The 11,152-nt window shown below is 46.7% G+C and overlaps 1 protein-coding gene across 1 annotated transcript in view; it reads right to left on the bottom strand.

Moving 5' to 3' along the window:
• Positions 1-4,050: 4,050 nt before the first annotated feature.
• TMEM128 (transmembrane protein 128) overlaps positions 4,051-11,152 on the bottom strand; it is a 7,515-nt gene continuing 413 nt past the window's right edge. Inside the window, exons 2-6 of the mRNA XM_014539626.1 lie at positions 10,887-10,981; positions 9,903-10,044; positions 8,776-8,934; positions 6,119-6,227; positions 4,051-4,636 (exon numbers count right to left, since the gene is read on the bottom strand). Of these exons, the coding sequence (XP_014395112.1) occupies positions 6,128-6,227; positions 8,776-8,934; positions 9,903-10,044; positions 10,887-10,981 (496 nt within the window). The 3' untranslated portion in view covers positions 4,051-4,636; positions 6,119-6,127. The remainder of the gene's footprint in view (positions 4,637-6,118; positions 6,228-8,775; positions 8,935-9,902; positions 10,045-10,886; positions 10,982-11,152) is intronic.

The following is an 11,152-nucleotide window of genomic DNA, read 5'->3' as shown; positions in this document are numbered from 1 at the left end:
GATCTGCGGTGCGTGCGCCGCCCCGGGCTGTCCCTGAGGTCCGGGTGAGCCTGGAAGTCAGTGTTCGTGGGCGCGATTCCGCCTGTCAGTCGGCTGTCCTGTCCCCGCTGATTTCTGCGGTGTTTGCTCTGTTCGGGTCTCTCTGTCAGGCCAGCGGCTTCCCAGGCTGATCACTTGTCCCTACATCTATGAATAGGGGGAGGGCGTGTCTTCTCGTGTCTCTGTTTGTCCCTCTGGTGTCCCTGTGTGTCTGCAAGGAGACGCCCAGATGCGGATAGACGGAGCCACTTCCCAAGCAAAGATCCTCTCTCTTCCTCCCACGAGGGATGGGGAGCTACTTCTGGAGGAGAGGAGCTGAGGGTGGGGTGGGGTGGCATGAGCCCCTCCCTCAGCCCCTCAGCCTGCTCCAAGCTGGCGCAGTCCACCTGAGATGCCACTAAGAGGTCCTGGGGACAGGCCTCCCTGGCCAGCCACCTGCGCAGTGAGGCAGGGCCTGCCCCTGGATTAATGCTCTGCTGTTGCCCTTCATTTTGCAGTGGATCCAGCAAAATACAGCCAGTGCTGGCGGCCAGAGGCTCCTGGCTGCGGGAGCCCTGGGCCAGGAGGGAGCTACCCTGGGGACCCGGCCTTGCCTTAGTTTTTTTTTTCACTTGGTTCATACATCCATGTGGTCAACGTTTCTTCTGCTCTGCGTCATTGGCCAGGCTGTTCTAGGCACTGGGGAGGGACTATGAGCTGACATTCTGGTAGAGACACATTCAACGGGCAAGTCCTTGTGGAGGCCTCCCTGGGAAGCTGGAGAGACGCAGCCCTGCCTACGGAGCTCATGGCTTTGGATGAGACGAGCAAGCAGCCCGTGGGCAGGGCTGCCTGGAGGAGATGCTTGGGGAAGCCCAAGTCTGCCAGGCAGGGTGAGGGGTTCCCAGAGGAGGCAGCACCTGCAAGTCTCTGTACCCGGGAGTAGGAGCTGGCCAGGCGACATGGGGCAGGGCAGGGCAGGGCAGGAGAGGGCGTTCCCCGGAGAGGATGGCGCACGTGCACAGGAACGAGGGTGGAAAGGCAAGCGGTGACCAGGGAATGTGTCCATCATCTTGATGTCCCTCGAGCCAACCAGGTGGAGGCTCAGTAAATAGACCGAGGAGGCACTGAACGCACACAGGGACGGTCTCCTCATCTGGCCAGTGCGGGTGTGGGGCGGGGTGGCACGTCCTCCCCACTGTGCTCTAGCCTTGCCTTGTTTTCCTCTGAGCACACACCCTTCCCTGGAATGTGCAGTCTGGGGCCTGGCTGCCCCACTGAGGAGGCTGTTGCCTGTCCTGTCCACTGCTGTATTGTGCAGGATGTCGATCAGTGGTTTTCAGCACATAGTAGGTCTCAATAAGTGACCTGGTGTCCCCCTAAAAGATGATGAAGTCCTAACCCCCAGTACCTGTGAATGTGACCTTATTTGGAAATAAGGTCCTTAAAAATGATCACGTTGAGGTCATTAGGGTGGGCCCTAATCCAATGTGATTGTCCTTTTTAAAAGGGGAACATTTGATGACACACATCTATAAAAGCCTAAGTGACCAAACGACCAGTTGACCGGTCGCTATGATGCGCACTGACCACTAGGAGGCAGACGTTCAACGCAGGAGCTGCCTGCTGGTGGTCAGTGCACTCCCACAGCCAACCTCCCACCGGCCAGGCCGAGGGACCCCACCTGCGCACGAATTCATGCACCAGGCCTCTACTATAGATGTGAGGACACAGAAAGAATGCCATCTGGAGATCAAGGAGGCCCCAGACTACCAGCGACTGGGAGCAAAGCCTGCAACAGATTCTCCTCATGCCCTTGGAAGGAACCAACCCTGCCAACAGCTCCATCTTGGACTTCTAGTCTTGAGAATTGTAAGACCATAAACTTCAGTTGTTCAAGCCATCCAGCTGTAGTCTTCCTCATGGCCACCCCAGGAAACCAAGACACCGACTTATTCACTTGTGGCCCCCGGTGGACTTGTCCACCTGTCCATCACTCTATCACCCACGTGTCATAATCAAATTAACTGTTTCTTAAAATTCTGAGCTCCCTAAAGGCAAGAACTATGTCTGATTCTTTCTGCTCTCTAGCATCCAGCTTTTTTTTTTATCCACTGAGAAATGTGCACTGAGCACTGCCCCTGTGCCAGGTCTGGGACCAGCCCTGGGGACAAGATGAAGCTCGCAGTCTGTGTCACATGCCTTGGGAACCCGGGAGGGATGGAGAGCTTAGTGCCTGGCAGATGGCAGGGGCTCCGTGAGTGCCCGGGCTCCGTTAAAACCACCTCAGCTCAAGTCAACGTGGATTTGTAAGGAAAGGCAGTATGGAGTGGTGGTTCGGTGGGCGAGTTCTAACACCAGGCTGTGAGGTTTGATTCATGCCTCCATCGCTTCCTGCTGTGTGACACTGGACAAGTTACTAAACCTCACTGTGCCTCAACTGCATCACCTGTAAAATGGAGCTCTTAGTAGTAACCATTTTAACACGTTTATATGAGGATACAATGAGTTGAGACACATGGTGCACTTTGGAAAGTGCCTGCCGAATATAATGTACCAAAGACACTTTACTTACTGAGCACCTACTATGTGTCAGTCACAGAGCTGAACTTACGAGAAACAGTCACTGGGAAGTGCCTGCCAGGCCAGGGATTCTAATTCCTAGTGCTCCTTATAGCTGGCTGGGGCCAGGTGAGTATGGTCAGTGCAGGCAGATGAGATATGGGCACTCCCAGGCCTGGCCAGCCCATGAGAACCTCCTGTGGGACCCTCCATTTTCTCACCTACCCCTCCTACCAGCTGGATGTTGACATCAACACCAGACATCCTTGGGAGCCTCGTGCCTAAAATGGCAGAGCCTGTCAGCCTGCGTCATTTTAGTGAGTGCTGAGACTCTCCCTGCTGAAGCGGGAGCTGCGTGAATGAGAAACAAACTACTGTGCTAAGCCCAACAGTTCTGAAATTGACCACCTAGCGTTACCTTTACTCATTTAAAGTACAAAGAGTCTGGCTGGTGTGGCTCAGTGGTTGAGTGTCGACCTATGAACCTGGAGGCCACGGTTCGATTCCTGGTCAGGGCACATGCCCGGGTTGCAGGCTCGATCCCCAGTGTGGGGCGTGCAGAAGGCAGCTGATCAATGATTCTCTCATCATTGATGTTTCTCTCTCTCTCTCCCTCTCCTTTCCTCTCTGGAATCAATTAAAAAATCCCAGCCTTAGATTTCTATCCAAGTAGTAAAACTACTCTGTAAGAAAAGATAGGTAGGTAGGTGGATAGATGGATACAGGTAGGTAGGTAGGTGGAGGGATGGATGATTCCTTTGCAGACTCTATCCAGACAGGCAGGCAGGCAGAGGATTTGTGGCAGCTGTCACTGGGGCACTGAACTTTGGCCGCACCAAGGTTCCCTCCAGTGGATCAAACCAATGCCCTTGGTCATCCTAACTGCCAGGGCTGCACTGCACTGGATGCTGGCATCGCCGACTCCTGCCTGACCTCGCTCTTTACTTTAAATGACTCTCACACCCTCACACGCCTGCATCACAAACGGATCACAATGCCTTCTCCCATTCCCCATCCCAGATCGCTTTGTCTTTCTTTCCCTCTCCATCACTATTCGCTGAGTGAGCTCCTACTGTGCGCCAGGTGCTGTAATGGTGGTTTATCAGCATCATTCCTACTACCCACAACCATACTCGGCAGATGTTCCCACTTTGCAGCTGGAGAAAGACTACCACTCAGGGTCAGGCAGCGGCAGGACGGCGTGGCCCGAGCCACACACAAGTGGAGACAAATCAGATCGTCTCTGGAAGTCCCTTTATGGGAAGAATCCACATCAGGTACTTTCCACGTCACAATGCTCGCGATGCGCAGGTGGAAGGGGAACGTACTTGCGTGTGAAAGTGACTAGTCTTCAGGTCTCTGAACAGCACAGCAGCCTCTCTAAAAACAAACCTCATTTCTACAGGTAACTTTTCAGCGCTGGTAGCTGAAAACAAACTATTCCCACGTTTGTATTAACAAAATCACAAGAAAGTTATAAAAATATTTTATTTAAATAAGGAAAATAATTATACATACTTACAAATCATTAAAAGTTCATATGTTAAACATGCTGAAAACCCAATGATTTACATATAATGGTAAAATCCAAAGAGGAATGCATAGAATACGTTCGGTTGGTCCTCTCACTAGCGAAGGCATTACACAGTGAGGTCCACAGTCACCGCTAACGGGTTAAAGGCACATGAACACGTCCATCACCACATAAGTGAAGAGTGAGCAATCCACCTACAACACTGAGAGCAATGCGCATCTACAATGAAACTTCATATAACTTTCACACCAATACTTTCTCCATGATTCAAACAGATTCACACTGCAACTTAGTTATTTCTATTTTGAAGAGAATACTCCTATTTTGAATCTAAAAAATCATCTGAGTTTAAGAATATGCAAATAAATATAATTTATTCTCATTTCAACCACAGATCAGTGAAGGTACAATTTTTCCTAGAACACCACTCACTTCAGGATGCAGAAACACTGTAGCTTTTCCCCCTTTGGAACGCTGCCAGCCAGCTGGATGTTTAATGGTTCAGTTTGCATGCCCTTGAACCTGAAAGAAAGCCAGCATTTATGTCCCACATGAGACAATGGGTACTACGCTGTGGCTGTAGTGTGAGGAAGCAGTTCAATCTACAAGGCTCTTCATGACCATTGATACTCATGTCAGAAGGGAGTTAAAAACTTCCTAACATGTGCAAAAACTCAAAACCGTGCAAAGATTTAACACCATTTCAAGGGGAGAAGCAGGGGACATGGTCAGACGAGGTGACACTTGTCAACAGGATAAAGGGCGCACTCTAAGAGCCCCGGTGGCCCCCCACAGCAATGTGGAGGGGACTCTGCACATCAGTGTGCTGTGGTCAGATTCTGCTCATCAGCATGGCCGTGGTCATGGATGTGCTGGCACAGTGTGTGTGGGACTCTGCACATCAGCATGGCCAGGGTCATGGATGTGCTGGCACAGTGTGTGTGGGACTCTGCACATCAGCATGGCCGTGGTCATGGAAGTGCTGGCAACATCAGGCTATGTACCTTCCTGTCCCAGTTACACTGACTTTCCTCTAAAACTCCAGAGGGAGAATATGCTGCTATTCGCGGACATGTCCATTTTCATTAGCACCCCGATAACTTTGACCTCTCTGAGCCTAATTTTCATCCTGTAAACTCATGTGTGAAGTCAACTTCCTCCCAGTTCTGATACAAGCGAAGGGAAGGGAGAGACCACCTGTCTTTTTCACCATGTCCCTAGCACTGAGTGAGTCCTTTGAACACACACGTGTTTAATAAATATGCTGTCTGACACTCAGCAAGCAGACCCCACCGTGTGGAGCCACAAGGAGGGGCAGGGGTCTGTGGGGAGGCAGAAATCCCATACATAACACGAAGGGAAAAGTTGGTGTGCCATCCATCAGATTTTTATGAGGCAGCCAGAACAGTCAGAAAATGGCAGTTTTTTTCCCCAATTGGGTAAAATTGTTCATTTCCCCCAAATTCCCATTCCTTAAGAACAATCCTACCCAGTGGTCGGCAAACTCATTAGTCAACAGAGCCAAATATCAATAGTACAACGATTGAAATTTCTTTTGAGAGCCAAATTTTTTAAACTTAAACTATATAGGTGGGCACATTGTTATTAACTTAATTAGGGTACTCCTAAGGCTTAGGAAGAGCCACACTCAAGGGGCCAAAGAGCCGCATGTGGCTGGCGAGCCGCAGTTTGGCGACCACGGATCTAATCCATAGTCACTTGTATGTAAGTTGACTTCAATGAAGACTGGTCCCAGGTGTGAGCGTGTTTTTACTGGAAGGTGCAAGTACTGTCTCCCTGAGCCCTTTGGAGGATGGAGGGCCCTCTCGAGTCAGAGCTACATTATACACAAGGGCAGGCTCTCCGTCCTTCCATCTGAGCTCAGCGGGAAACAGCTCTGGTGTGAACACAAATGCACCAGATCACAGGGAGTCACCTGAAACTGTCGTGAAAGATGTTTTCCAAATGCGGTCAGTAAGAGCACGACCATTCCAGAGAGCTTACCTGCAGGAATCACCCGAGGAGTGAGACGAACATCACAAGGCCCATGAACTGGGTAAACAGCAGCAGCGGAGTGAAAAACGACCACACGGGCCATAAAGCGATGTTGAAGCTGAAAGGAAAAGGCCACAGGCTGACAACCAGCTACCATCTACACACGCTTATTCTGCTGTGGAGTCTGCAGGTAGAGAACTGTTATTACTCAGTTTGGGCAAGTTCATTCAGCCAACAACATTATGTGTATTTTTTTTTTCTCTCTCAAAGATGCGATCTAACAAATATTGGAACTATCATAATCTCTTCAAAAAGTACTTGGACTAGAGTCACAGGTCTTCTAATGCAGGCCGGCTTGGCTTAAGGTAACTTAAGTGATTAAAGTCGGGGTCTGCAATGGGACATGAACTAGAATGGCCATAGCCTGCTCTCAGCCTCCCACACTATCAAACCATTATGGTAAAAAGATGGTTAAAAGCATTTTTCTGTTAGAAACAGAATGAATAAAGCAACCATTTATAACTTGCTATTAAATTTTCCACTGAGAAAAACACTATTCCTATCACTAAGGTAAGAGTAAAATACTTTAAGTGCAACTGACTTTTGTGAACTGAATTTATAAGAGCAGAAGGTAAATGGGAAGAACTACAGTCAAGTAAATGCTTCGGACAGTTACTGACTTTAAAATGTAACATTTTAGTAAGGAGAACTTTAAAAGAGCTATAATTATACTGTCCTGAAAAATTAAATAACATTTCTGGGGGTGACAGTAGCCTTGTAAGAAAATGTAAAATAACACAGCTGTCTACCTACATAACTGAAGGGTTAATAATAGCCACATCATAACGTAGTATGTTAAATACCCTTGACCTTCAACTACAGAAAATAAATCATTTAAAAAAAGATTTAAACTGAGTATGTACAAAAGCAGGTGGTTTTCCAAAATCATAATTGATTTAACATCAAGAAAGGAACAAACTAAAGGGCTACATCCAGGAAACAGCATTTCATCATGACACTGAGCCATGTAGACGGCACTCTTGCTTATATCCATTGGCCTGTGGTAAAGCTGGTTTCTTTTATGTTGTTTCTCTTAACGTCACAGACCCTAACGACGATGTTAAGTGAGGACTCACTATACATAAAGAGTAATTTTTCTCCCTGACAGGCAGGGTCATGGGATTTATTTCTTTTGTATTTACTGTATTTAACAGGTATTTCTTCAGTGAGCAAGTGTACTTTTGTAAACATTAATAAAATCACTTTTTTTCACTGAGTGCCTATGAACTTATGAAGAAAGACACCGACTGAGGTATTTTTATAAGAGCAAAAGAATAAAAACAACTAACCACAGGGAGCTGGTTAAATACATCATTAATGTCCATGGAGTGATAAGTACGTAACTATTAGAAATAGTGAGGTACATCTACATATGAAGAATTCCATACTATATGGTTCATTTAAAAAAAAAAAAAAAAGAGCCCTAGCTGGCTTGGCTCAGTGGATAGAGCATCGGCCTATGGACTGAAGGGTTGCGGGTTCGATTCTGGTCAAGGGCATATGCCTGGGTTGCGGGCTCAATCCCCAGTAGGGGGTGTGCAGGAGGCAGCCGATCAATGATTCTCTCTCATCACTGATGTTTCTCTCTCTCCCTCTCCCATCTCTCTGAAATCAATAAAAATATATTTTAAAAAAATAAAAAGAAATTAAACAAAAAAAGAACAATCTCGTTGTAAAATAGTGTGGCATTATTTACTGAAATTGGAGGCATGCACACTCTATGAGCCAACAATTTCACTTGTAGAGATAACTCCTCCACATTAAGTCAGGTTTCTTGGAATGCTGAAAATCAATGTGGAAGATGGTTAGTTCACACTGGGTTGTGGGTTCAATCCCCAGTCCCGGTCGGGGTATATGTGGGAGGCAACTGATCAATGTGTCTCTCTCACATATACATCCAATAGAAATGTGCACATATTCTCAAGAGACATACACTAGAATGTTCTTGATAGCCTCATTAATAACACCACCAAACTGGAAACAATCCAAATGCTATCAATAGTAGAAAAAGAAACGGATTCAGCTACAGGCTGGACTGCCTGACAGCAATGAACAACTGCTACCCACAACAATGCGGATGAATCATACGTGTAAACAGCAAACATCAAAGAATAGATGCTACGAGTCCATTTCTATAAAGTTTAAAAAAAAAAAAAGACAGAACAGAGTACTTACGAGGTGCACGAGAGCAATCAGCATACAGGTCAGGACAGTGTTTACTTGGGGCAGTGACTATGGGGAGGTGGGAAGGGATTTCGAGGTATTGGCTCGATTCTCCCCAGACCTGGAGCGGTTCACGCCAATGCTCATTTCATGATGACTCATTCAGCTGTACAGTTTCGTTTTTTCCACTTTCTGTATGTATTATACTTCATAGAAAATGACTTAAAAAGCAAATTGCAGAATACAGATAGTACGTCACCATCTGTGTTTTAAATAGTGAAATACATACGTAAAGGACGATATTACTGAAAAGGAAACTGGAGACTAGAAATGACAGGGAGACTATTTTCCCCGATATTCCTTTTTTTCCTTTGACATTCGTGCCATGCACATCAGTACCTGACCAACATTTCATTTCTATCAGTATTTCGAAGTTAACTTACCAAATCCCTGCCACGATAAAAGCAGCAGTTGTGATGGGGATCAGGGCTGGATACTTGACATCATAATCTTCAATCCCACGATACCACTCCAGATAGAGAATGCAGTAGAATGCAATGGACACGCTGACAAGCAACAAGGCACCGCCAGAGAGAAACCAACTGTAAGACAAAAATGTCATCAGGATTGACAGCTCTTAGCACATCAGCAGAAATCTTACAAGTTTTCACCGGTTGCCTAAAAATCTGTTTCTACAAGAATATCAACTGGAAGAGGAACACAGAGGGACCCACAATCACTGGATTCCAGATTTCAGAAAGTCCAATCTACGGGGAGATGAGTGAGAAAGGACGAGCCTGAGACCCACGAGAGGATGAAAAAGTAAGCCTCTCAATACAGGCATGCATGTGTGCGCTCATAAACAACCCACCCGAAACAGAACCCTGGTAATGGCTATGCATTTTCCTCAAGAGCATAGGAAAGAGAGCAGCTTTCCTTTTGTTTCTGAGGTTGTGAGTCTGTCAGGTTTCTTGAAATGCTGAAAATCAATGTGCAAGATGGTTAATTCACACTGGGTTGTGGGTTCAATCCCCGGTCCTGGTTGGGGGTGTGTGTGGTGGGAGGCAACTGATCAATGTATCTCTCTCACATTAATGTTTCTCTCTTTCTCTCTCCCACTCCCTCCACTCCCTCTAAAAAAAAAATCAATGGAAAAAAATGTCCTCGGGTGAGGATTAACAACAAAAATTTCAACTAACAAAATAAAACACAAAAAATAAGACAAGGGTGTTTAACTTATGAACCAGGAAAGTTTTCTTTTTTTTTATTACTCTTTCTTTTCCTTTATTAAGGTATTACATATGTGTCCTTATTCCCCCATTGCCCTCCCCCCCATTCATGCCCTCACCCCCCTGGTGTCTGTGTCCATTGGTTAGGCCTATATGCATGCATACAAGTCCTTTGGTTGATCTCTTCCATTTACCCCCACCCTCCTCTACCTTCCCTCTAAGGTTTGACGGTCTGATTGATGCTTCTCTGTCTCTGGATCTGTTTTTGTTCATCAGTTTATGTTGTTCATTATATTCCACAAATGAGTGCAATCATGTGATATTCAGGGAAGTTTTCTTACCTACTAGTGTGAAAGTTTTCTCTAATAGTTTTAAAGAAATCCACATAATAGGTCACAACAATGGATGCCAATATCCAGAATCCAGAATGGACATTAAGTCTTGGAAGAGGTTTTTGCTTTTTCTCAACAGGTGCAGAGGCTCCTGCAAATAAGGGAGATTTCAACTTAAATCAACCTCTCTTAAGCCAAACAAAAAAATTTCCTAGAGCTTTTTGCGAACCAGAAATCTCTCCCACCATAGCACGAATTTCTTCTGTAAAAACCATCAAAATGGGCTTACATTGCAGAAATAATTACTAGGAGCCCACTATAAAACATGTGCAAGAGTCAACTTTTCTCCTTTAAATGGATTCTGAAATCAAATCTACATATTCCGTCTTTCAGAAAGAATGACCACTTCCAGCAGTGTAGGAATTTTAATATTATGCTTCATATTTAATCTAAGAAAGTCATTAGTCCTATTAAGGAAAATGCCGCAGGCCCATGTTAGAGCACAAAACAGATGCCATTTTCCAAAAATACTACTTATCACTATTTAATGATTTTAAGCGAACACAACCTTTTAAGGCGGCTCAAAAGTGGAACGGACCGTAACTGGTTTGGCTCACTGGATAGAGCGTCGGCCTGCGGACTGAAGGGTCCCAGGTTCCATTCCGGTCAAGGGCATGTACCTTGGTTGCGGGCACATCCCCAGTAGGAGGTATGCTGATCGATGTTTCTAACTCTCTATCCCTCTCCTTTCCTCTCTGTAAAAATCAATAAAATATGTTTTTTTAAAAAAAGTGTAACGGGCGCAGTACTGTCTAGACAGGTGGGGACGAGTCCACATGTCTTCCACCCGGGACTCCATCTCACAGAACAGGCGGCTGGGGTTGGATCCCACGAGTTATTTCCAACAAGTCCCCCCTGCAACACCCCGCAGGATGGACGCGCCTCCTCTCCGTTCACGGGAGAGCCACCGGGGTGCACACCCGAGGTCCTCACCCCTTAGGATTCCTGAGCAGCCTGTTCCCAATACAAAGACCCTCAAAACTGAGACGCCAGCACGCACGCCTGGGCACGATGTCTTCTGTGTTTCTCTTTAAAACGTAACACATGCAAGCGGTTTGCGTAATGCAGGCCAAAAGCCCGAACGTGCAAACCATCTCTCCCAGAAGCAGCCGTCAGTGTCACCTCCCGGCGGCTTCCCTCCTCCCGCGTCGCCAGGAAACGCGCCCGCACGGCCTCCCGGTCGCTGGTGCCGGAGGCGG

The sequence above is a fragment of the Myotis brandtii genome, unplaced genomic scaffold, assembly GCF_000412655.1.
Source record: "Myotis brandtii unplaced genomic scaffold, ASM41265v1 scaffold223, whole genome shotgun sequence".
Taxonomy (NCBI): Eukaryota; Metazoa; Chordata; class Mammalia; order Chiroptera; family Vespertilionidae; genus Myotis; species Myotis brandtii.
The sequence above is the reverse complement of the archived record's forward strand: the minus strand, read 5'-3'. Positions and strand labels throughout refer to the sequence as shown.